The sequence below is a fragment of the Podarcis melisellensis genome, assembly GCF_964234715.1.
Source record: "Podarcis melisellensis genome assembly, chromosome: 12".
Classification (NCBI taxonomy): Eukaryota; Metazoa; Chordata; class Lepidosauria; order Squamata; family Lacertidae; genus Podarcis; species Podarcis melisellensis.
This window is the reverse complement of record NC_138544.1, coordinates 33161067-33186825: the sequence shown is the minus strand read 5'-3', so window position 1 is coordinate 33186825 and position 25759 is coordinate 33161067. Positions and strand designations below refer to the sequence as shown.

The 25759-nt window shown below is 40.5% G+C and overlaps 1 protein-coding gene across 2 annotated transcripts in view; it reads left to right on the top strand.

Annotated features, from left to right (window-relative positions):
• The window catches only part of CASD1 (CAS1 domain containing 1), a 30710-nt gene extending 4983 nt beyond the window's left edge, over positions 1 to 25727 (top strand). For both annotated transcript variants that reach the window (XM_081931235.1, XM_081931236.1), the window contains exons 2-18: positions 688 to 784; positions 2030 to 2150; positions 4003 to 4047; positions 5198 to 5260; positions 6376 to 6420; positions 7038 to 7161; positions 8277 to 8491; positions 9779 to 10204; positions 11041 to 11130; positions 13602 to 13721; positions 14988 to 15144; positions 16335 to 16414; positions 18539 to 18640; positions 19566 to 19706; positions 20287 to 20364; positions 21818 to 21910; positions 22701 to 25727. In XM_081931235.1, coding sequence (XP_081787361.1) covers positions 688 to 784; positions 2030 to 2150; positions 4003 to 4047; positions 5198 to 5260; positions 6376 to 6420; positions 7038 to 7161; positions 8277 to 8491; positions 9779 to 10204; positions 11041 to 11130; positions 13602 to 13721; positions 14988 to 15144; positions 16335 to 16414; positions 18539 to 18640; positions 19566 to 19706; positions 20287 to 20364; positions 21818 to 21910; positions 22701 to 22967 — 2264 coding nt within the window. In that variant the 3' untranslated portion in view covers positions 22968 to 25727. The remainder of the gene's footprint in view (positions 1 to 687; positions 785 to 2029; positions 2151 to 4002; positions 4048 to 5197; positions 5261 to 6375; positions 6421 to 7037; positions 7162 to 8276; positions 8492 to 9778; positions 10205 to 11040; positions 11131 to 13601; positions 13722 to 14987; positions 15145 to 16334; positions 16415 to 18538; positions 18641 to 19565; positions 19707 to 20286; positions 20365 to 21817; positions 21911 to 22700) is intronic.
• Positions 25728 to 25759: the final 32 nt, after the last annotated feature.

The window sequence follows — 25759 nt, the reverse complement described above, 5'->3', positions numbered from 1 at the left end:
TCATGCCACTGGGCAAAGTAGGAGTGATACAGCTTTCTCCTTCTGTTAAGATTTTCTCAACGTTTCCTTCCTGGCTTTGTTGCACCTACATTAAAGTGTAATACTTTTCTGTCATTACAATTTTGTTGTCAGAGCAGTGCAATCCAGTAATCAAACCGTAAAACCGATGTCTTTTTAGAGTGTAATGATCATGTGTTTAATTTTTTTTAATGCACAATTTTGATCACACAAGTGACAAAGCTACACATACTGCACTGGTTTGGAAGTGAGCACAGAGTTCCTTGGCTTCATTCCTCATTAATCCTACATGGATCTTAAATGACTTAATTTTTAATCCTGGCCTTCGGGGGTTAATTATGATGGTTAAATTGAACATAGTTTTTTTAAAGCTGCCAGTTGTAACTGGATTGTGCATGTGTGTGAACTAAGCAGAACAAATGAAACTAGGATCCTTCATTTTAAAGTACATATTGGCAAAAACATTTGATGTCACTGCTATATAGTAGTAGTATGTTATTGAAGGAATGATAATGGAGGTGTTGGGCTCATACTCAATTTAGCCTTTTTAAAATGAAGCCCAGAAGTTTGTAACTTTTCTGACTGGCAATAAAATGCCTATCTTTACTATGTGGGTTGTGAACACAGCTGTTGATCAAATGATAATACAGAGTGTTTTATTTTTTTAAGGTGATGATAGTTGTGAGCACCTTCTCTCTAGTGGAAGATTTCTTGGGGAGAAAGTATGGCAGCCTCACGGCTGCATGATGCACAAATATAAGCAGAGGTAAGATATTCTACTTTTAAATTTCCCCTTGAAGAAGAAAATATTGAAAGGGTGCACTTAAATGTAAAGTGTTAGTTTCTGGGATTACTACATTTTTAGACCTACACTGTGAATGTCATATGGCACATAATGTGTTTGTTCTGCTCATGTGAGTTTCCCCTATCCCTATTAGTGGTTTCACTTTATTAGCAGAAATGAAATAAATAGTAATGATTGTTAGTCTGTATCTTGCTTACTATGAAGAAATTTCTCACATAACCATATCAGTTTACCTACAATTGCAAACTGGTACTTAAAGCAGCCATTTAGGCAAATCCCGCCCACCTCATTCTCTAGTTCAGCCTTCTGAGCCCAGTGCCCTCCAAAGCTCTTGAACTACATCTCCCATCAGCAGCAGCCAGCATGGCCATGCAAGCTGGAGCTGTTGGAAACTGTAGTCCAAAATACCTGGAGGGCACCAAATTGAGGAATGATGCATCTAATAATTCCTCCATCAGCCTTGGTGCATAAAGTATTGCACCATTAAGGTGCCTGTCAGTGAGCAAGTTTGTGTACCTTGATTGCTTTAAGGCTATAAAAGAAAATGTGAAGCAAATAAAACCCCTATTTCCCCACCTCCACCAGAGTTGATCTCAAACCGTTTTAGTAGCAGCTAGATATTATGTAAAGAGGAGTTCTCACATTATCTAAAGCCTTTTGCAGTCACCCCAGGGAATGACTATACCAGAGAGAAGGGTGCATCAGTGGGTCCTGCCCTCTTCAGAGCAACCTTACTTTTTGAATTTGATTTCTTAAAAAATGTGCTTACTTGAGAGCATAAGATGAGTATGTTGGATCGGGCTAATGGCCCATCTAGTCCAGCATCCTGTTCTCTCAGTGGCTGACCAGATGCCTGTGGGAAGCCTGCAAGCTGGACATAAGCGCAGCAGCCCTCTGACCACTTGCAATTCCCAGTAACTGATTGAGTTGAAGGCCCAGCACAGTCTTACAGTGTTGCAATTCTTTTTTCTTAGTTAATAGAATGTAAAAATGGCAGGACAGTATAACATAACAATTTATGAAATATATAACAATATTTGTAGTGTTTTATAAGAGAAAGGGAAATTTGTTCCCACAAATTGGAATTATCAAGGATATATGATATAAGTTGGTGCTCAGAATATTCTACAGTGCAGTTTTTTGGGGGTGAATGACTTTGGTTGTGTCATACTTGAAGAAAATCAATATTAATGTTTGTTTTTACAGTGAAGCAAAAACCTGCCTCGTAGACAAACATATTGCATTTATAGGTGATTCTAGGATCCGTCAGCTGTTCTACTCATTTGTGAAACTCCTGAACCCTCAAATTAAGGAGGATGGAGTCAAGGTATGGTTTTTATATTTTACTTTTATCACAGTTATTGCTAGAAAACTACAGTCATTGTAATACCTTAGTTGTAAAGGTATTTCTGTTGAAAATGTATTGATCCAGTTTAGACATCACATTCCTGGTCCACCAAATTGGGTTTGGTTGGGTTAGGAAAACACAGTATGCCCATGTGTTCCTCCACCATATTCACCCTCCCCTTACATGCTTTACAATACTTTTTTATTTTATTTTTTTTTATTTGTACAGTGCCTTCTTGCCAAGGTGGTTTATGATTTAAAATGTTATTACAAATAAATATTGCAAAATATTTTTAGGCTGCCTACAGGAGCTGGCGGCAGTAGCTCCTTGACCTAGGCTTTTCTTGTTTTCTACTCTGCCTTCCCTCAAGGCAGGCCTTTGCACACAGGGCTTCAGGAGTCCCAGGGAAAGTGTGGGTTAGGTTGCCCCAGCAGTTCTCTCAGGACATTGATAGTCTCTTCAGGAGCAGGTGGTTATACATAGGATGTCAATACCAGGAAATTCAGGTTTGAGCACTGGGTACACACCAGGATTGTAAATTACACTTTGTTTCTGGATTCCAGTTCTGATTTGTCAAGAATGTTCAAGCCAGTTTCTCAATATGGGCATCCTGTCTTGTGCTGAAGTTTACTTCAAAGTATTGTATCAAGCTGGATGAACGAGAGGAGTCTGAATGGGAGGAAGCAGCAGATGATGGGGACACCCTAGTTTTCAGATCAGGAATGTGATGTCTGAACCAGGCTAATGAATGTAGGAACTTCAGAAAGAGAGCTAATCAAGCAGTTTCAGAGAAAAGAACCAATTGCTGAAAAGACAGGTGGTTAATAGTGGAAACCTGAAGAATGTAGTTGGGAACTTTGTATTTAGAAGTTGGTGGCATGAATACATTTCAACCATTGGCTTCTCTGTGCCTTAACCATGTGCAAGTTTGATGCCTATTTTACTTAGCTGTAGCCTGCGGCATCCTGAATTGGCACTGTGCTACCTTGGGTACGGTCAAACTGCAGGTGAACCCAGAAGTAGAGAGGGAAAGGAGGAGGGAGGGTTTAGCTTTTGGTCAGTGCTGCACTTCAGATATTGATAAAGATAAAGGAGGAGGACCATCTTAGAAGAATTTAAGTCAGGAACCCAAGGAGAGAGAGAGAGGAGGCAGTCTGAGATATCATTTTAGTCTGAACTCCAGGCAAAGAGAAAGTCCTAATGGTGTGCTCCACGGCTGTTAGTAGAGGGCGACTTGGAAAGATTGGGGGGGGGGGAGAGACCTAGTCTCACTAAGGACTAGCCCTTGAAAATAAGAGCATGAGTGTGTTTGCAGCTATTTTACCTAAAGGGCACTGAATAATTGAAGTGTGCCTGAAAAGCCCCCAAATTATACACTTGGCTTTGTGTGTTTATTTTCCTCCCTTTAAATAGCAGTTGCAGAGCTTGTAATCAGGTTTTGGACCATTAGAAATATAGGCCTACGCTGGAGTCCTGGATGAAAATCTCTAGTCTTCCGCTGGTCCTCAAAGCTGCTGTTCTTGTCAAGAGGGAAGCTTCCAATGGCACCCTCTTTCCTGATGCAACTTTGAAGCAGGGTGGGGGTGAGGGAGGTTTTTTGGGACTTTGTGGTGAGAGGATAGGATTAAGAACTTCTCTTGCTGCATCATAGTCCCAAACCTGTTTCCTGCTCCCTCTCTCCCTTATCTCCTCCTTTTCAGGCAACTGCTATTTATAGTTAAAAAGCAAAATAAACCAGGCAACATCAAATTAAGAATTTAGCATAACATGAATACAGTCATGGATTTCTGGAAACTGGCATAATTTCTTTGCCTGTTTCTTACTTTGACAGCATGGAAACATTCCTTTTGAAGACAAATCATCTTCACTTAAAGTGGTAAGCATACCCAGTTGCTTCTAAACTAGAATGAAGAAAAGAAGTTGGCATGTGTATTTATTTTATTTATATTTATTTATAATATTTATATACCACCCTTTCACAAAACACCAGGGTGAAGTATAGCAACATAAAAAGCCTTTAGAAATAAATATTTACTAAAGTAGTACTTTCGTATTTTGTTTATTGTAAAATTTATATCCCACCTTTCCTCCTAAAGGAGCCCTAGGCAGCAATCAAGTGATAAAACAAAACCAAAAAAAATTTCAATGCAGATGCAGACTTAGAAATATCTCCACTTGAAAGGCTTGTTGAAAGAGACTTCAGTAGGTGCCGAAATGGCAACAGAGATGGCTCCTGTCTGATACTAATTGGGAAATAATTAAGATGGTTGGTACCAAAACACTAAAAGCAATTCCTACATTGTGCAGAACAGACCTCCTGACAAGATGGTATTTGCAAGAGGCCCTCCTTTGGACAGTTGAATCATAGATTTGAAAGGGACCTCAGAGTCTTTGTCCCATGCTGTATTGAGCTTTATATGCCAAAACATGAACTAACCCTGTACCTAATTGGCAGCCAATGCAATTCTTTCAACACTGGGGTAATCTATAAGTGACATCCTACCTCAGTAGCTGAGCTACCACAGTTTGCACTGGCTGCAACACACACAACCACAGGAAGATTTTGCTTTGGGCTGGTTTTCCTTAGCTGCCTTAGAAGGATTGTGAGGACAAATACTTAAATATCTGAAGGAATTAAGTGCTGCAGAATATAACAAAAATCATTTCAAAAATACTCCTACTGCTGAAAACAATCCAGTTTCCTCTTTGAGCAGTTAGTCAAGTCTCCTTCTCACTGCGTCCTCTTAAGTAACAGCAGCAGTGTTTTCTACAAAAAGTGCATAAATTATTAAAAGAAGATATGTGTATGCATGTGTCCAAAAAACCTGATTGGCCCAGGAACAAACATCAGCATAAGATCTTAGTGTACATGCATATTTTTACTTATAGGTGTTATACGTTTGCGGTAGAAAATGCAGATGGAACGCTGCTGATTCTGTCAATAGTTGCCACATTTAATGCTGACATAAGATGACTGTTTCAGGAGAGTAAACCACTTGCTAATAAACTCATCCATTTCCCCTCAGGAATTTCTGTGGTATCCGGAAGTCAATGGATCTATGAAACAGCTTATCAAATCTTGGACTGAAGTGAGTTGCATTATTGAACTTCCTTTATGACAGTGGTTTTCAACTAGTGTGCTGTTGCACTCTGGGATGCCTTGAATGATGCTCAGGGGTGCTGCGGGCATCCCTGGCCTCTGTCCTTCTTTCCTTCCCTCCCTCCTCTGATGCCTTTGCCTCCCCAAGCCTTATGTGGCTGTTTGTTGCAGCAGCCCTGGCTACAAGCTGCCCAGGTTAATGATGTCTCTGGAGCTGGCCAGGGGGTGCTGATTGCCAGGAGCTGAGGCAGCCTCGGAGTAAGCAAGCAAGTGGGTGAGGGAGCCCAGCCAGCCAATCCACTATCCCTTGCTGCTGGGAATGAACAAGAAAGTCCCAGGCTCCTGTGGGGCAGTATGAGGAAGCACCCCTCTTTGGGGCAGGGGGGGCAGCTCAGAGATCGGGGCAGCAGCAGCTGCTGCCTGGAAGAGTCCCAAGGAGAGGGGAGAGGATGCTGAGGGAAGACTCCACAAGGGAGGCTGTTCGAAAAGGGGTGAGAGCCTGCCAGCTCTGCAGGCAAGGGGTGACATAACTGGGCTAGCCCCACAGAGGTGCCACAGAAAGAATGTCAAGGGAGCTGTGGACTCAAAATGGTTGAAAACCTCTGCTTTATGGCAATATATTTCAACAATCCCAGGGTTGGGGGTACATTAGGCAGTTCTGGTCCTGAAATAAATTAGACTGCTAGTTATCCCTCAGGTTTTTTTCAGTATGCACTGGCACTCTGAAGTGTGTCTTTATTTATTTAAAATGTGAAAATTGCAGAGGTTTAGGATGTTACATTTTTAAAACAAAACAATTACAAAGTACTGTACAGTGTAGTTAAGTGGATATTTCATTTAAGTGACATTCTAGATTTTGCCAAGTAGAAAACAGTTCCACAATTCCCTTCATCAGTAGTGCTTCTATAATGTCATAACTTAATTGCTTCCAAATCAACTGCAACATATTTTATACATTGATTAAAGTTTGTGGAGGTTTTTACTTTTTAAAATGAGGTTTAAATGTGGACTAATGTGATTATTTTTTGCAGTACAATACATTTGATTATTCATATCCTTTATGAAGACACTGAAAAGACTAATCTCCCTTTTACTGTTCCATAGGGTTCTTCTCCAAAGCCTCACATAGTTGTAGCAGGAGCTGCTGTGGTAAGCTGTTCATCCAATATGTCACTGTAATGGCCATTGAAAATTAAAACAGTAGTCTTCTAATTCAGACCTTTAAAATCCCATATGATCTTCTTTCTGTGTATTGTTTTCTTTAACTAACCGTTCATACTTCTGTCTTGTAACTCACAGCCTAAGCTTCTCTGTGCATCTCCATCTCCCTCTCTCCCTCCCTGTCTTTCTGGTTCTAGGGCAATATTATTTAATTTTATAGACAGATACTTCTGGCACGGAACACCTTCTTTGGTCTTACGGGATAAAAATTTATAGGGGGACTGATGTGTGTTGTGGGTATCATTTAATATTTGAAACTGCTGAAGGAGCAATAGATAATTTTTAAGTGTTTTATTAGTATGTTTTGTCAATTTTAGGTAGTTATCTTTTTAAATTTAAATTCGCATCAAAGCCCTTTAGCAACAGCAGTTCACAATATCCTATGCTTCTTACCCAAGAGTACAGAGTTCAGAATTTTCTTGTGTTTGTCTACTTCAGCTATCCTGTTTTTGAAACATCAACGAAGATTTGTGAATATTGAACTATTTTGATTATATCGTCCACAAATACATATTCTAACTGATTCACTTTTAATACTCTTTTAGTGGTCTATCAGTATTCACAATGGCAGCAATGAAGCCCTCACACAGTATAAAATCAATATCACATCAGTTGCCCCTTTTCTGGAAAAACTGGCAAAGAGCAGTGATGTCTACTGGGTCTTACAAGGTAAAATAATGACATAGCTGTTGTGTCTTGTGGTGAAACAAATTCATTAGCTAAGCATTTTTGTATATAATGCTTGCAATTCCACACCAGATTTATTCTATGATGTATTCCAAGAACAGCTGCTGCTGTTTGTCCCACATTGTGAATGGCTTAACTGGTAAATCCATTTCTCAGTTTGTGGGAAAACACATTTCTTATTATCTGCACGGTATCTGCACAGAGCACTGGCCACTTTTGGGGGGAAATGGTTGGTTAGGCTGCAACAGGTCAACTGACTGGAAAGACTAGAAGCTAAAATTTTGAAGGGCAGCCCAGACAGTGGGTTTGCTCATGAGTAGATACATTTTAATGCCACTGGAATAAATAGGAATAGGATGCTTGTTTCATTATTAGATCAGCAAATTGAGACCAGATAGCTTGTTTGTCCTCCTTGCAGGAAATACTGTGTTACCATCATGCCCTAACTCAGGGACGGAGAACCTTCATTTTGCTCAGCAGCCCATTTTGGCCAAGCCACATCCACCTGTCCCACACCTGACATAAGGTGTGGGGAAGTAATGGCAGGCCTAGTCCAAAAGGGGCTTTGCAGGCCATGCCAATTGACAGTGCCTGCCACGCCCCTTGCACAGTGCCTCCCAAATGCCTGACCACCAGGTTGTTGGGCATTTTTCAAGCACAGCACAAACTCTTCTGCAAGAACTGGACTCAGCATTTCCCAAGCAACAAGCACAAAATTTCCAAAGCTCCTTGTGCAGCATTTCCCAACTGCTCACCAAGGAGCTTCAGATGCCTTTGTTTTTAAAAGGAGCATTTTTTTCTTTCCAAAGGAAGCAATATTCAAAGTGCTTCCCTTAGTAACTTAAATGCAAACTGCTTTCTTTGCAGAATGAAAAGTGCTCCAATTTTAGGAGCGTATTTTCCTCTGCACAGACTTGAAAAGGGCTCCCTCTAAGGGTCTAACTGGAGAGACATGCGAGGCTTATTTTAGTGGATCATTTTAGCGGGTGAGAATAGTATATCTAGAGCTTGAGTATTTATTATTTATATTTATTTATTTATTTATTTATTTATTTATTTCTTCTTTTTTTAAAATCCCCATTTTCTTTTGACATCAGATCCAGTTTATGAAGATATGTTGAGTGAAAGCAGGAAAATGATCACTAATGAGAAAATAGATGCCTACAATGAAGCAGCAATCAGTATCCTGAACAGCAGCTCAAAAAACTCAAAAGCTAAAGTAAAAATTTTCAGTGTATCTAGGCTGATAGCAGAAGAAACTATAAGTCAGTCCTCAGATGGTATACACCTTTCTGAATCAAGCAGAGAAATAGTAAGTAATCTGCCTTGCAGAAGTTTGGCCGAGATGATTCTCATGCTCCCTTCCAGCTCTACACTTGTTTGATTCTATTATTCTTTATAGAAAACAGCCTTTAAGATTTAGAATGCCAAAAGACTGACAATTGTAGGAAATTGTCTTAATTTTTATTAGATTTATTAGACACTACTTTGTTGCTACTGCATTTTTAGCAGTTGTAAGTTTTTAATGGGTTTTTAATATTGTATTGTAAATTGTTGTAACGCTCCCTGGGACCTTAGGGGGAAGGGTGGGTAATAAATTAAAATAATAATGAGGCTTCTCTTCAAGTATTGTTTACAGAATTATTTTCAAACTATTTAATAAAAAATATTTTACACAGTGTAGATCATTGTATACTGCTTTGTATTAAGGATGTGATGCTTAGAGATATCAGAATTGCTGATTGCCTACAGGGCTGTTGTATACATAACTCCTAACCATAGTTTAGCACTGTTTGTTTCTGTCTTTTCTCCCCTCAAATGTGGCTAGGAGAAGGATTTGATTTACTTCTGGTTTCATAAAGTCCTGGGTAGTGCTTTAAAACAAACTTGGGGGAGTTTCAGAACAACCCTACATCAACCACGGATTACAAAGTTGGCCAGAATTCTATGAAACTGAAAATAGCAAAGTTCTCCAACCACACAGAAGTATGAGTGTGGGTGTAGTGCTAATCCATGGTTTAATGTTGTGTGTGAACCAAACAGATATATGGAAAGTTTTTTGAATGCTGAAGGGGGAGTACTATATTAATACTAAGTTCTGTTCTATTAAAAAACAAAAATAAAGCATCTTTATTTAAAACAGGAAGTATAATTCCAGAATCAGCACACTGCATTCCTCTGAAAGGAATTTGGGGGTGGAAGTAGGTCCAACACAGATTAGAAAAATATACGGTGAGCAGTGGATCCTAGCAGTGTTGTCACCCTGAATACGAAGGGTCAAAAAAACCCAAAGGTTTGTGAGGTTGAGGATGGGATCTTCCACTTTTTTTTGTTTTGTTTTAGGTTAAACTATGGGAGATCCAATCATGGATCTCCCAACATCTCATTTAATTTGGCCCTTGGATGATAGAAAAAGTTTGTCTCTTGATGCCCATAGTTTGGACTTGTTCAGTGAAACAAATTTAAAACAATATTTTGTTGTGTTTTTTTTTTAAAAAAAGAAAACAACATCCTGCCATTCATTTAGACCATGTGAGTAGTACGACATTTTCAATTCCATATCCTAATGGCTGGAATTATGTTTTTTTTCCCTGGACAGAATGCAATGATTCTGATAAACATCCACTGCAACAAGGTTATAAAGCCCATTGATGGTTCGTGCTGCCAGCCTCAGCCTCCTGTCACTTTGATACAAAAACTAGCCTTTGGGTTTTTTGCTTCCTCCATAATTGGATATTTAATTCTTGTTCTCATACGTCGTAACAATCACCAGAAGAATAAGCCATGTGCAGATATGGAGAGTGGAGAAGAGAAGAAACCTGCCACCAACACTCCAGCCGTTTCTACCCTAGAGACAGCCTTGCAGTGTTTATGCAGACTTGGTTTGATAATGGGTTACTTCTATCTGTGCGACAGAGCAAATCTGTTCATGAAAGAAAACAAGTTTTACACTCACTCATCCTTCTTCATACCAATCACCTATATCCTAGTGTTAGGGGTGTTTTACACGGAAAATACTAAAGAGGTAAGCCTGCTTTATTTTTGTTTTTATTTCTGAAAGATCACAGGCTCTTTGTCTGACTGGGATGTTTTCCTTGAACTCTGGCAATGTTGCTGCCTTTTCTTTTTGTAAAAAGTGTTTTTCTTGAGTTTACAATTTTAAACAGGTTACAATAACAATGAAGGCAATGCAAAAAAGGGGTTAATCCTTTTTGTTTGCCTGGATGGCAGACAGTGAGAGGTGCATGTAGAAACTAGTCTACTGTACAAAGGTAACATTTTCCTTCAGTTGTCTGCCCACTTCTGGCCTGTCCAGCGCTGGCATGCGGCTCTTGGAAGATTGCCCACAAAGAAATGTGGTCCTCGGGCAGAAGAAGGATCCCCAACCCTGTTGTAGATAGATTCAAATAAAACTGTCACTTCCAGAAAACCGCTGTGCATAAACAACAGATGAGCAGTTGTGGATGTTTTGACAACATTTACTCAAGAGTTCATGACCCTGAGCCAGAGTGGCCAAATGTAAATTCAGCGAGGCTTCTCTATCCCTGCTCCCAACAAGGACCTCTGTCCCTTGAATTTCAAAACCGTCTATCAGGTAGAGTACAATGTTAGCGTTAGATGGGGAGCCAAAGCACTCGGCCATTGTCGTACTGTTTACACAGAGTTCTGTACCAGTCATGTGGATTGTAGCCCACTCCTAGTGGTGCAAAATACAAAAAAAATAATTGGAGAATAACAGTTATTGCACTTCCCTTTATATAGTAGTTTTAGACACATCCACCCCATTATAGTGTTTCCTTGTTTTGTAGTTCTCTGCTTGCACTTGTTGGAATCGCAATGCTCTCTTTTTATTTTGCACAGACTAAAGTGTTAAATAGGGAACAAACCGATGAATGGAAAGGCTGGATGCAGCTTGTCATCTTGATCTATCATATCTCTGGAGCAAGCACTGTAAGTTTGTTTTGCAGTTTTAACAGTTTTTGCATGAGGAATAGTCTTGCGTGATTTACTACTGAAGCAAAAGTTGAGTAGTTAACTGAAGTCTTTCTTCTCTGTTTTAATTCCATATTGGGGTGATTAAGGTCTGTTTTGAAAGCTGTACTTTTTCAAAAAAAGGTGACAAATTTCCTCGTTTCACCTGTGGTGCAAAGTGCTGTACAGTGGTGCCCCGCAAGACGAATGCCTCGCAAGACGAAAAACCCGCAAGACGAAAGGGTTTTTCGGGTTTTGCGACGCTTCGCTAGACGATTTTCCCTATGGGCTTGCATCGCAAGACGAAAGCCCATAGGGAAATCTCGGGGACCTTTTTTTAAATGCTGGCGGTGGGGAGCAAAGCCTTTTCCCCCCTCCGGACTTCAGAAGAGGTCCAGGAAGGCCGGCGGGGGCGAAAGGCTTTGCTCCCCACCACCAGCATTTTAAAAGCGGTCCGGGATAGCAGGGAAGCGCTTCCTGCTATCCCGGACGGCTTTTGAAGGCAGGCAGGGGGGGCAAAGACTTTTGCCCCCCCGCCCGCCTTGGGAAGAGGTCCAGGACCTCTTCCCAAGGCGGGCGGGGGGCAAAAGTCTTTGCCCCCCCCTGCCTGCCTAACCGGGGGCTTTTAAATCGCCCCGGGACTGTCCGGGGCGATTTAAAAGCCCCCGGACGGCTTTTGAAGCCTCCCCCCGCCGCCCGGCATCGGGGCATTGTCCCGATGCCGGGCGGCGGGTCAGGAACGCCTCCCCCCGCCGCCCGGCATCGGGGCAGGAAAGCCTCCCCCCGCCGCCCGGCTTCGGGGCATCGTCCCGATGCTGGGCGGCGGGGCGAGAAAGCCTCCCCCCGCCGCCTGGCATCGGAACCATGTCCCGAAGCCGGGCGGCGGGGCGGGAAAGCCTCCCCCCACCGCCTGGCATCGGAACCATGTCCCGATGCCGGGCGGCGGGGCGGGAAAGCCTTCCCCGCCGCCCGGCTTCGGGGCATCGTCCCGATGCCGGGCGGCGGGGCGAGAAAGCCTCCCTCCGCCGCCCGGCATCGGAACCATGTCCCGATGCCGGGCGGCGGGGCGGGAAAGCCTGGGCGCGCTTGCAACTCTCCGCAAGGAGCGCTCCCGCTGCTTGCGGAGAGGTCCGCGCCTGTCCTGGACCTTTTCTGAAGGCAGGCGGGGGGGGGGGCAAAAGTCTTTGTCCCCCCTGCCTGCCTTCCCAGGGGCTTTTAAATCGCCCCGGACAGCGGAGAAGTCCTCCGCTGTCCCGGGCGATTTTAAAATGCCGCCCGCCAGAAGAGGTCGGGGGAAGGCGGTTTCCATAGGAACGCATTAATTGATTTTCAATGCATTCCTATGGAAAACCGTGCATCGCAAGCCGAAAAACTCGCAAGACGAAGAGACTTGCGGGACGAATTAATTTCGTCTTGCGAGGCACCACTGTACTGTGCATGAAAGTGTTTTAATTGGTGAGGATGCCACTGATATATAATGCTGTCTTTAGTAGGCTTACTAAATTTTAACCCAGCAGTTCTGAAAAGTGACTTTGGGCATGGTACCCATTTTCAGGCAGGTGGATATTTCCTCTCAGAACTATCCACGATGGATTTGAATTATCCTAGCAGAAGGACCTTATTGGTGGGTGTGTGTGTATGGAGGGGTGACTTCAAAAGGGTGTTTTGTTTTAATGATGCTTCTCGGTGATTTTAGGAAAAGTCAGATGTCCTATTCTGTTCTAATTTCACTTTTGGATTATTGCTCCAACCCTAGCAGAGATGGCTAGCCCTTGGGACACATGAAACCCCCTCCCCACCAAATTATTTCTTACTGCTCCTATGGGTCCCCCACTGTAATACTATGATGGCAGAAGGCTTTCCATGACTGCTAAGGCCCCACAAAATGTCTACATTAAAATAATAATAATAATAATAATAATAATAATAATAATAATAATAATAATAAATTCACTAATTACCACTCTAGGTCATCTGCTGTGATTTGGTTATGCCAAAAGATTTTTGTGACTTCCGGCCCCTTTCCTCACCATGTGTCCTTTTCATTTTCACCCACTTTTACTCAGGACACATCCAGCTTTGACATGTGTTCCTCACCACCACCAAAGGTTGACCATGGATCATTGTGACCCTCGGCTCCCAAAAAGTTAATCACCACGGCCTTGAATTCAGTGCCAACCTGTACACAAGCATCTTTGCATAGTGAGGCCTGCCTGTTCAGCTGTGGGACAGATAGTTGGTTAGTGCTGGGTTGAGGAAGTCCAGAATGTGGAATAAGTTTAGAAGGCGGTGAGACATAGTGAGCTTTAAAGTTCTGTAAACGAGATTATATTCAAAAGCAGAAATAAAGTGAGGGGGAAAACTTACTCATTTTGCACACTTTAATGTGGGATTTAATCTTTGAAAGTTACCTAGCTTTAAAAAAATACAATTTATGTTTTTATTAATAGTTTCTGCCAGTGTACATGCACATCCGTGTATTGGTTGCTGCATATCTATTCCAAACGGGCTACGGGCATTTCTCATACTTCTGGATTAAAGGAGATTTTGGCATTTATAGAGTGTGTCAGGTAAGATGTGAATTAAGCTTTTATGTGTATAAAAATAATTTTGAGTGACTGCTACAAATGTAACCCAGTACTTTGCCCACTGCCATTTCCCAATGTTGGATCATTCCCTATTTAGTAGGAGCCAAGACTTCACAAAAGTCATTGAGGCTGACAAAAGCTCACCGCTTCCTCTCTGGATCCCAATTGCCTTAGCTCAGGGTTTCCCAAACATGGATCTCCAGCTGTTTTTGGACTACAGTTTCCCTGATCACTGGTCCTTCTAGCTAGGAATGATGGGAGTTGTAGTCCAAAAACAGCTGGAGATCCAAGTTTGGGAAACCCTGCCTTAGCTGAAGCCTAAATCTCCCGAAGTGTGCCACCAGAGTATGATTTTGTTTTCTTGCAGCACTAATTGCCTAAGAGTTCCCCCTCCTTAGCAACTGCAGCCCTCTTTGCACTTATAAATTGGGTGTGGGGGTTAGCCCAGGAGAGGGCCTTCTCTGTGGTAGCCCCTAAGCTGTAAAACTCCCTCCCCACAGAGGTACATCTGGCACCTTCATTATATAGCTTCCGGAGAACGCTAAATGTGTACCTTTTAATCCTGGCTTTTGACATTTGAAGTGTATGTTTTTAGGACCCACCTTTTTTGGAATTGTATGTTGTTTTAAACTGTTTTTAATGCTATGTTTTAATGTTGTGACCCACCCTGGGACTTTAGGATGAAGGGCAGATAATTAAATACTGTAATAATCTGTAACCAAGGCTTCTGTCAGCACTTAAAGCACCATACATTGTAGCTTTTAAAGAGTTCTGTGGCCTAATGCCTCATGTAACCTGAGATATATAACCATGCAACCAAACTTATAGCCATCCATAACTCTAAATAGCTATCCTTTAATATTAAATAATAAGAAGAAATGGTTACTTCACAGATTGATACCCAGTAACAATAGTTATATAGGCAAGAATTTATTTTGTGTTGTGTTAGTTTTTTAATTTCACGCTATTCTGTGCATACAGAGCAGCTGGATAGAGCAAGTCTGTAGAAGGCTGGCTTCTCTTAAACTGTTTTCATTTTATGTTTTGGAAAGCCTAATCAGCAAAATTGTTACGTAAGCTTACTGTAGTAAAAATAATTCAAGATATGAATGCTTTGTGGTACTCTGTCACTTGAGATGCAAATGTTACCTTGTTGAAATTGTTTGCACTAAAATATACATGAAAAATCACTTGCCATTCCTTACATTTAATAAAGAAATACTTCCCCTTTTCTCCAATATTTAACAGGTTTTATTTCGACTGAATTTCTTGGTTGTGGTGTTGTGCATAGTGATGGATCGGTCTTACCAGTTCTATTACTTTGTTCCTCTAGTCACTGTCTGGTTTATGATCATATATGTTACATTAGCTCTATGGCCTCAAATAGTCCAGAAGAAAGCCAATGGTAAATATGATTCTCTTTTGTATTAAAATAACTTAAGCACTTTTTTTTGCATTCAGTTATATTCAACTTTAAATAGCATTGTGATTTTTTAATACATGGCATTCTCAATAGTAAAATCAAACTACACTTTTGTAAAGCAAAAATATTCTATCTGCCTCAATTGCTGACCCAAATAACATAACAGAAGATAGTCACAAATTATCATTGTTAATGTGGCCATTTGTGGGAAGGGAGGGTCGAAGATGGGGGAATGCTCAGCGAAAGGAGGCAGGCCTAGGTAATTATTATTATCTTGGGATCCTAATATTTGACCTTTTACTTGTGTTGGGTTAACAGAAAACAGTAAAACAAGTTAAGAGAAAATTCTAGAACTATTTAGAAAATTAACTTGCACTTTTAAAACAATCAAAAGATGGATATAAAATATATGTGTTTGGACACACCATTATATAGTTTGTAGTAGGCTCCTGAATACCTCAGTTTTTTGTTTTGTTTTTTATTGTATGCTTGGTTCATCTCTTGGCCTGAGAGCTTAATGCTGAATGATGGCCTGCAAAGAGCCATAATTCAAGGTAATGTGTGGCCTACCTTCTTATTGAGTAGAGAGAATTCTCTGCTGGAAGGGTCCATGGAGGGAAATAACACTACCTTTCACATACTTTTCTCAGCCATAGTTTCCCTGATCTGGCGCTTCTCTTTTCCTAACTCAAAAGGGCTTGTTTCTCACCGGTCAGGGTTCACTTAGTGAAAATGTCACCACCTTGACACCATATAGCCAATCGGAGTTGGCTGTGTAATGTCACTGGGGGCAAATGAAACCCTCGTCCTGGCTGTGGGGAGGGCTGTGAAGCTGCCCCTGCTGCCATGACTATCTGGCTAGTGCCGCACTGGCTGTTTCATTGCCCTCCGGTGCTGCCCAGTCAGACATTTGCTGCAGTCTGCTTTAACAATACATGACTAGCTGGGGTGGAATGTGGGTTAGGAAGGGCATCCTATTGAAGTAATGTACTGTGGGTGGGTGTCATGTTTCCGTATTGCAGCACTTTCAGAAGAATTTCTATCTGAATGTTCATTCCCACCTACACGCAGCTGTCCCTCTTGCGTATAATGTAAAAGCAGCAACAGTAAAAAAAAATGCAATAAAAAAGCTTACTGCCTAACATTAGTCTTGTTTTTGCTCTTGTCCACAGGCAGTTGCTTCTGGCATTTTGGTTTACTGCTGAAACTAGTTTCCCTGTTCATCTGTATATATTTTCTAGCGTATTCTCAGGTTTGTATGATTTGTATATTTTGGTACAAGTTAAATATTTGGATTCTAAGGCATGTTAGAAAGCAAACATTTAAGCTGTGTTCAAAAGCAAAGCACTTGCAGCTATGGGAAAGTCATGGCAATCAGCCTGTTGCTTCCATAAGGAACAGGTTGTGGGATCTGAGAGCGAAGGACATGCTTTTAGCTCTTTTGTAAATCCATTAAGTGTTTCCACAGAAATTGGTGTTGGAATGCTTGGGTTCATTCAGAGGTCTGAGGGTGGTGCATCTGTTGTCACAAAGCACATCAGCCTGTGCTTGCATCCAAAACTGGCTGTTTTGTTTTGAGGAGAGAGAATTCCACCCCCCTCCTTTTGCTGAAACCTTGGTAGACTTATCAAAAATGTTTGGGCATTAAATGTTTGGGCATTTCTAACATTAAGAAAAGGAGCAGTTAGAACAACAAGATTCTTTCTACTGCATTTTGTTGATATTAAAATATGAATATATTATTAATGAAAACCAGATCATGTTTGCTTTCTGATATTTGACCATAAAAATAATTGAAAACATCTAGCTGCAGAATGATTGGATTTAATATTCAGGAGAACTGTATTCCTGTCTCTGTCTAGTGGACCACTCTGAAGCTTTTAGAATAGGAAATTCTGCAGCCCAGATGAGCAGCAGCCTGATAAAAGACATTGGAATAGCACCTGTCAGCTGGTTTGAAGTTTCTGTTATTAATCTCCCAACCCCACTTTCCTGATTGATGGGATTCCAGCTTTGCTTACCAGGCTATGCTCAGGCTGAGGAACTGCATGAGAAGCATGTGCTTCCACATTCAGCTGTGCATTAAAAAAACCTCATAGCTGAATGGGAGAATATATTTTGTATATATTTTTGGATATGGAATGCTTTCATTTTGCCAATGCTGCCTGCTCTTCAGGGCTAAAATGCAACTCAGCTGTGACTTCAGCATAAGATTTATAGCATATTTGGCCTCATTCTGAGCATTTGAATGGCACTTGACTAAGAGAGAATACTGTTCACAACCATCTCTACAAAGCACTTGCAACTCTTCAATTCCTAGTTCCTTTGGAAAGAATTATTCACGCCCTCACAATTAGGCATGGATTTCAAAACATCTGTGTGTGTGTGTGTGTGTGTGTGTGTGTGTGAGAGAGAGAGAGAGAGAGAGAGAGAGAGAGAGAGAGAGAGAGAGAGAGAGAGTGTTTAAATGTATTTTTTCAGAAACTTAAAGGACATGTTTGTTTGTTTTTTTCCATTTGAAGACTTGCAGGGCATCCAGCGATTTTTTATTTTTTTTAATAGGAGAGTTAAAAGCTTTACTTTGATGAAAGCTGATTAAAACAGATGTTTAACTTTAAGAAAAGTTTATTAAACATTGCAGAATCCTTTACTGTTTTTATTCAGGGAACATGGATGCATCCTTTTTGTTTCTTTTTAAAATAAGGATATTCTTCAGCAATTTTACTGTCACAAAAAATGAAAAGAAAATGTTGGTTGTGAGTGTCTCTTCAGCAGCAAAATACTAAATTAAATTATACATCTGGCCAGCTTTCAGCTCTCCTGGAGGAATTGCTTGATAGGTTCCTGACTGTCCTCTTTCTTGCCTATTAGTAGTGTTTTCCTCATTTTTGTTGTTTTCTCAGCCTGAACACAGAAAGCATTTAATAAGTAATCCACACTGATGGATATCATGAATATATGTCTGATTACAGCCAAGAAACAGAATGCTTCTTTTTCCAAATTGTTGAGTGTAGATTGTGTCTGCAATTATACATTACATCATTGCAAGCTGTGGCTCTGATCCATAGATCCTTGTACACAACACCAGAATGCACAAGGCAGTCTCTTTCTTTGCCAGTCTTGAGATGCAGAACATTATAATGTGAAATAATGGGTATTTTCACATGCCTCGATAGGGGGACAAATCCTAATAGGCTGTCTGTGATTTTAGGATGCTGGACTTAAATGTACAGTGAAATGATCAAGTATTTTATTCTAATCTTATGAAAGTCCCTGAGCATCTCCATTTAACTGCTGTTAGAAATGGAATGTTTGTGTTATGTGGCCCATTGATGTGACTGAACAGTTACATTCTTTTCATGTCTGTTTATTACAGGGTGCATTTGAGAAGATTTTTTCTATTTGGCCATTGTCCAAGGGCTTTGAACTGAATGGGAGCATCTATGAATGGTGGTTTAGGTGGAAATTAGATAGATACGTATGTACAGTTTATTTTTATTTTTTAATGTTGATTTTGTGCTTTGCCTTTGTCAATTATGGCTGCCAGTCTTAGGCGAGTGAAAGCAAACTATGATCTCACTCTGCAAATCATAGCATTGTAGAGCTGGAATGGAACCCGAGGGTCATCTTGTCCAACCCCCTGCAATGCAGGAATCTGAAATAATTGAAAAATGAAATTAAAGAAGAAAAAAGTTTAGTAAATTGCTCTGGTTATTTTACTAGCTGCCTCTATTTGTGAAAATGTATGCAGCAAACCTCAGAAAACGCAAATTAGTGGCTGTAAGCCAGTGGTAGGGGACCTGTGGCCTCCAGATGTTGCCAGACTACAACTCCCACAAACCCTGATTGTTGTCCATGCTGGCTGTGGCTGATAGCAGTTGGAATCAGATAATCTCAGGAGGCTCTACACAGGTTCCCCAGAGCTGTTGTAAATGCTTGGTCTGTAGTTTTGTATACAGTGGTACCTTGGGTTAAGAACTTAATTCATTCTGGAGGTCCATTCTTAACCTGAAACTGTTCTTAACCTGAAGCACAACTTTAGCTGATGGGGCCTCCCGCGGCCGCCGCGCGATTTCTGTTCTCATCCTGAAGCAAAGTTCTTAACCCGAGGTACTATTTCTGGGTTAGTAGAATCTGTAACCTGAAGCATCTGTAACCCAAGGTACCACTGTATTATACAGTTGCTCAGTAATACATGATTAGACTGAGCACCTTGGGCACTTTTGCCTGACCCAGAGAGACTAACTTCATCCCGTTGCGCCTTAAGAGACTGGCATTGGTTCTTTAAATTCAGGCATTGTTGGTGAATGTGCCCATAACATGTAGGTACCTGAACTGAACTGTCTTCTTAACTGCGCCTTTGCTAAATCCTTCAACTGAGCAGTTCTTCCTTTCTCTTGCAGGTCGTTTTTCATGGGATGTTGTTTGCTTTTATTTATCTAACATTTCAAAAACAGCAAGTCCTCTCAGAAGGAAAGGGGGAGCCACTCTTTCCAAGCAAAGTTTCTAATGTTTTATTATTTATTTCAGTTGTTTCTTTTTTGGTAAGTTTCTGAGATACCTTACTCAGCTATTGTCTTTCTTAATTCCTGAATAGTTACTCAGAGTGGGGACAGTCTTCATGAAAATTAGTAGCAAGTCTTAGGCATGCCATAAGAAGCCAAGGTTATTGGTCTGCTGACATTGTTTTTAAGAGTTTTGCCCAACTACACTGAATAAAGTAGAGAACTTCGGGGGTGGGGAGGCATCGGGTATTTCAACACAGAAGAAAACCATCTCTAAGGCTCCAAATCTATGCAGGTTTATTCAGGATTAAACACCATTTTATTTGCCTTACTTTCTGGTATGCTTGCATAGGATTGCAGTCCAAGTGTAATTTGTAGGGCCAACACTGCTGTTCCACTCTATAAACTAATTTCATTTATAACATTGCAAAATAATTGTGTTCTTTGATGTATCCTCCATATATGTAGTTTTTAATTCTATCAGTGTTTAATTTAACTATTCCCCCCTATGTTTTTAGCTATTCTTATTTTTATCTGTAAGCCACCTTGAGTCCTAGTCAGGGGGAAAGGTGGGGTATAAATAAATAAATGTATAATAATATATATGTTTATATTTTAGACGTACTCTATATGGGCCAGCAGTTGTAAAAATAAAACTGAGTGCAATGAAATGCATCCTTCGGTTTCAGTTGTGCAGGTAATTGTGTTCCCTTTGTTGCTTGTAATTGCAGTCTTTGATTATAAACACTCACCCAGGATGTAAAGTGCTAAGGCTTACAAAACTACTGAGAAATCTGGCCTTCACAAGTAATGACAGAGCAGAGTCAAACAATGTGCAGGAATCTAAGGTGTTTTGTGCACCTTAGATTGCTGCACATAGTTCAATTGCCTGGGGTAGTTCCCTCTTGCCCACCTGTGTGGTTGATCATAAACATGTTCAGACAAAACAAAGTAAGAGTATGTGAGCATAATAGCACTACTGTGATAGCAATAGGTCTGCAATTTATTTATTTTAGAGCATTTTATTCCACTCTTCAACCAAAGAGCAGCATACATGCCATTAATTAAAATAAGTCCCTTTTTTGCAGACTGACAATCTCAAAATACATGATAAAATGATTAGAGTTGGGCTGAAGACTGCAGGTCCCTATGCACAGGGTTCGGGCAATAGGGCAGTCAGGTTCCAAACCCCACACATCTAGCCTTCTCTTTCGGGAGGCTGGCATTCCCCTGTCAGATGACCAGACTGTTCCCTCATTACAGAAGAACCTCAGGGACAGAACTTCATTCCCCCCCCCCCCCGCACTTCCCCGAAGTGTGTTGCATCCAGTTACTTAGACTGAAGAAATCTGGCCTGAAATTCTTTGTCCCAGAGCTTACAATAGGAAACATTGACAAAAGGACTGGTGTCCACTTGAGCTCCGGCTAAGCTCCCTTCACTGGCTTTCTCCCAGTGTATTTATTAGTTTTCTCATATATATGCCGGGCTGCTCAGTGAGGCCTGATTCATATGTAATGCTAAAAATATAGGTTAGAATTGCATAAACTGGCTTTTTGAGACAGGTTTTGCTTCCCAGCTTGTGTTGATGAACCATAGTTTGAACAAATCACAGTTTGTCTCCGTTGGGATGCAAAACAAACTGTGGTTAGTTTAAACCAGGAAGTAGCTGCTTCCAGTTTCCTCACAACTTTGCTGGATGGAGAGCAGGAGGTGCATGAGTCCGAGCCTCACATAGGATCATTCTCATATGCTCAGCTACTGCTTAGACTTTTATTGGGACGATAGCTGTTCGATATCTAATACATTTCTTTGCAAAGGCCACACTGGCTGTTTTTCAGTGGAAGCAATTGTACAAGGCTTCATTCCATTGTACAATTGTACAATCTTCATTCCACCCCCCCCACCCCCCCAATCTTCACATTGGAGAATTCTGATTACTACTCACAGAACGCAACATTCTGCACCACAGTTTGAAAACCAGTAGGTTTTGCATTTTATGAAATGTATGAAATACTTTCAATAGATGTGCTATTAATCCAATCTTAGCTTGTCTGTTCAGAACCATTGAGTTTAGATGGATTTATTTCCAACTAAGTGAACAGGATTGCAACCTAAAACATCTTTTCACGCAGCTTCTTTTGTCTTTCAGATTTTAGCTTTTATCCTTATCAGGAATATACCTGGCTATGCACGTTCTGTATATAGTTCATTTTTCGCTTGGTTTGGCAGAATTTCCCTTGAGGCAAGTTGTATAATTTTATTGTAATTTAAAGGATCAAACACTTAAGTTTGTTTACAATCAAACTTTAGTCGATTTCTTATCTGGCATTATGTACAATCGAGAATTGGGTGGCTTCACTATAGTTATTACGTGGTATAGATATAGAGGCACAAAAATGTTCCTCTAATATACCGCTTCATTTTTTAACAAAGCAAATTTGAATTTGTCCAGCTATGGGCATCTGGAATTTGGTGCTGACAATCTTAAATCCATCTCAGCTACCACCTGAAATACCAGCAATGTAACCAACCTCATACCAAGTGATGAAAGACCTGCACAGCAACACAGCTTACAACTCATGAAGCTTGAGTTCTGTGCATGGTTTCTGGTTGACACTGAGGCAGAGGACTCTTGTGTCTTTAACAGTTGTGTGTCAAACAGAAATTCAACAGGTTAAACATTTTCTAGTATGGATGTAGAATTACAAGTGGGGGTGGGGCAAACTTTGCCTGTTGACCTTCTGGGTGGTAGATATTATTACCTGTTTTTGGCCCCTAATTCATTTTGAGGCCATACCTGCCAGAGAGGACACAAATTTGCCTAGGACACATAGTATATGCAAACTTTTGGGACCCTGTGCCCTCTTTTGCAAGTGCGGCCTGTATTAAAGTCTTTGTTGCTCTTGTGACACAAACACGTCAGATATCATACGATTTATAGCATATTTGCCCAGTGTTCCAAACCAGCTTTGTGGTTAAAGCTTATTTTCATGATAAATGCAATTCTAACTTCATTTTTGCTCCCTTTCCAGCTCTTCATCTGTCAGTACCATATCTGGCTGGCAGCAGATACCAAGGGGATCTTGGTTCTGATTCCTGGCAATCCCATGCTCAACATTATTGTCAGCACTTTTATATTTGTGTGTGTGGCGCATGAAATTTCCCTGATCACAAATGATCTTGCACAGATGGTTGTTCCAAAAGATAATGCAATTCTGCTGAAAAGGTTGCTCTGTGTGGGTGGATTTTTTTCTGGACTTCTCTTTCTATCGGCATTTCAAGAACAATCAAGGCATTAGCGTTCAATAAATCCGAAAAGCTTCGCTTCAAGCTTACATTGTGTTTGCCTGAGCCCAAAACTAAAAGAAATAAAAATCAACTGGAATTACACAAACCAACCACAACTTCTCTGTGTCTGGGCAACGAAGGAAAGCTATCAAAATGAAGGCAACTGAACATATACGGTACACGGTGGAAATGTCACCCCTTTGCACGGGGATATCCACCCACTAAAGAAGAAACAGAAACACACTGTATACTACTGCGCGTGAAAAAAGACATATTTTCTACTTGAGCGTTTTTCCAGTTTACATCTCTCTCGAGAATTAAAGAATGGAGTGTGATTTGCTCAAGAGGCATTTAGAGACTATTGCGTCAATTTTACGTTGAGACATTATCAAATTGTTAATAATTACTAGCATATCATAACTGATGTATTTGTATGTTTCAAAGAACTGCTTTTATTGCAAGAAGTAAAACAGACCCTGATCCTGGAGCCTTAAAGGCAGTTAAATTCCTGTCAGTTTACTTAAGGAAGCCAGTTTATTATATATTATCTGTGGACAGCACCGTGTTAAATGGTTTAACAGCTGTAGCCTTTTCTTTAAAGGAATTCAGCATCAATGTGTGGTCAGGTTTTTTTTTTACTATTTTGGGCGAGTTTCTGAAAGTAAGAGGTTAGTAACTTTTTTCTGATTAATGCAGTGGTAGCCAATTTGACACCCACCCCCCTCCATTTTGTGAGCAGCTCACATTATCTGTGACCACTGCCCATGCTGGCTGGGGCTGATGGGGAATTATAGTCTGTAACATTGGCTACCCCTGGATTACTAGTTTTCTATGGCTACTACATATCTAGGAAAGCCTTCAAGCACTGGAGGAAGATCACATTAATTTATAATCTTATCCATGTTTACAAAGTGTATAGCATAGCATTTCAATGATCCATTTTCATTCATTTTCCTAAGTTTTCATAATTAACATTAATTTTGAATGTTTGAGTGGTCTCATGTTGATTTTTCTAAAATCATTGCTTTTTCATCACTGTTTTTAGTTTACATAATCAGTGCTTTGTATCTTACAATATTGGTTTCCAAAGTTCAATGAAAATGAAAAGTCCCCTGCCTGCCCCTCTCCTATCACATTTTCCTTTTGTCTCCTGTCATAGGATTGTACTCACACCCTGTACAAAAAATGAGGCAGCTAGGATATTATTCAACTGTGCCCCTTCTCCAGCTGCAAGTAACTGCATAGGAATTGGAAATGTTTATATCACACACACTTCAGTGAAGTGGTCAGGTACCTAGCTATGAGTATTATGATCCTGGTGTTTTTGTGTGTGTTTTTCATTTTGGTAGGAAGAGGTTATTATCTTGCATTAGAGTACATGAGAAGAGTATTTTACTAGGGACTATTTTTAAAGGGCTGCAGCCAGACAGTGTGTTGAAATCAGCATAGTTCTTCTATCCTTAATGGATAGATTAAACAAGCTTTATATTCTGAAATGTTAGTTTTCTGTTCTGACCTTTAGGATCACATCATTTCTAATGTTCTCAACTCAGCCTAGTTACAATCTTAAGCATGCTGTGCAGATGTGGAAACTCCAGCAGTTCAGGTTGAAGGAACAGATTGCAGCATAATGGAGCTGAATTATTTTTATCCTTTTGAATTCATGATTCTAGCCGTATTTTGGGCAGCCTCAAGGTACATTAAAGTAGTAATAGGACAAGTACAAATCCTAGACACCATCCTAATATCTGTATATCACGTAGGAGTTATGATTCAAATTTCGTGCTGAGCTTCCTTTTCAGAAGCTGTCCCTGGAGTATCTCAAATTGCTGCTTGAGCAGTGCCAATTTCGAACAGGCAGTTGGGGGATTCTTGTAGGGAAATAGCGAGCATCTACCAGTGATATCTGCACCCTTTATAAAGTTCTTGTGCCCAGGCCCCATTGATGGGAGTTTTAAACAGCATTTTTGGATTGCTGGGGCAAGGTAACTTTTGCAGAGAGACTTTGGCTAAAAGAAATATAGGTGCACACCTGGGAGTGGGGTGCTTGATCCTTTTGAGTCTTGGTCTCAGTGGTTGTCTCTGCTATGCTTGTATGCTGCATATTATTTTAGAGCTTGAAAGAATGAAGTCAGTATTGTTTTCGATGCATACACACAATTCTAGGTAATAATGAAACAGTATGGCTTTTCATTTATGGGCTGTGTTTCTGATGTATACTTTTGACAGGGGCAACTTTGGAATCCTGTCACAGAAAGTCAAATTGAAATATAATTATGGGGGCAGGGGGGAGGATCCCACTAAATAAATGATGGATCTCAAATGAATTTCATTTAATGCTCAAGTTGAACTGAATTCCTCGCACTGTTAACAAACTACAGTGTGCAAGCTCCATACACAGTTGCCAGTTTATTCACAATCATGTAAAACTGTTCTTCGCCACTGATTGTTGCATTTGATTTTTTCACTTCAATTTAGCTAAGCCCTATAGTGAAGGTTGGCAAGCCCATGGGCTGCATGTACAATTGACTTGTAACATTTAAGGAGTGAGATGACTTTACTTAGGGGTGGGAACTTTGTTATGTTTATAAACCAAGTATTGTAGATATTTTATTTATCTGTTGTACAGATTTGGTTAAAGATTATTTTTTAGGTTTGAAATATTGCACTTGTTTGCTATTACTGTATGTGGATAAAATATATTTTCTTTTAAAGTTATGTGAAAAATATGAAGTAATTTAAACATTAAATAAGTGTGCTGTGGGTGCCTATTTTTGTACTGGAAGGAGCATCAATTAAGCAG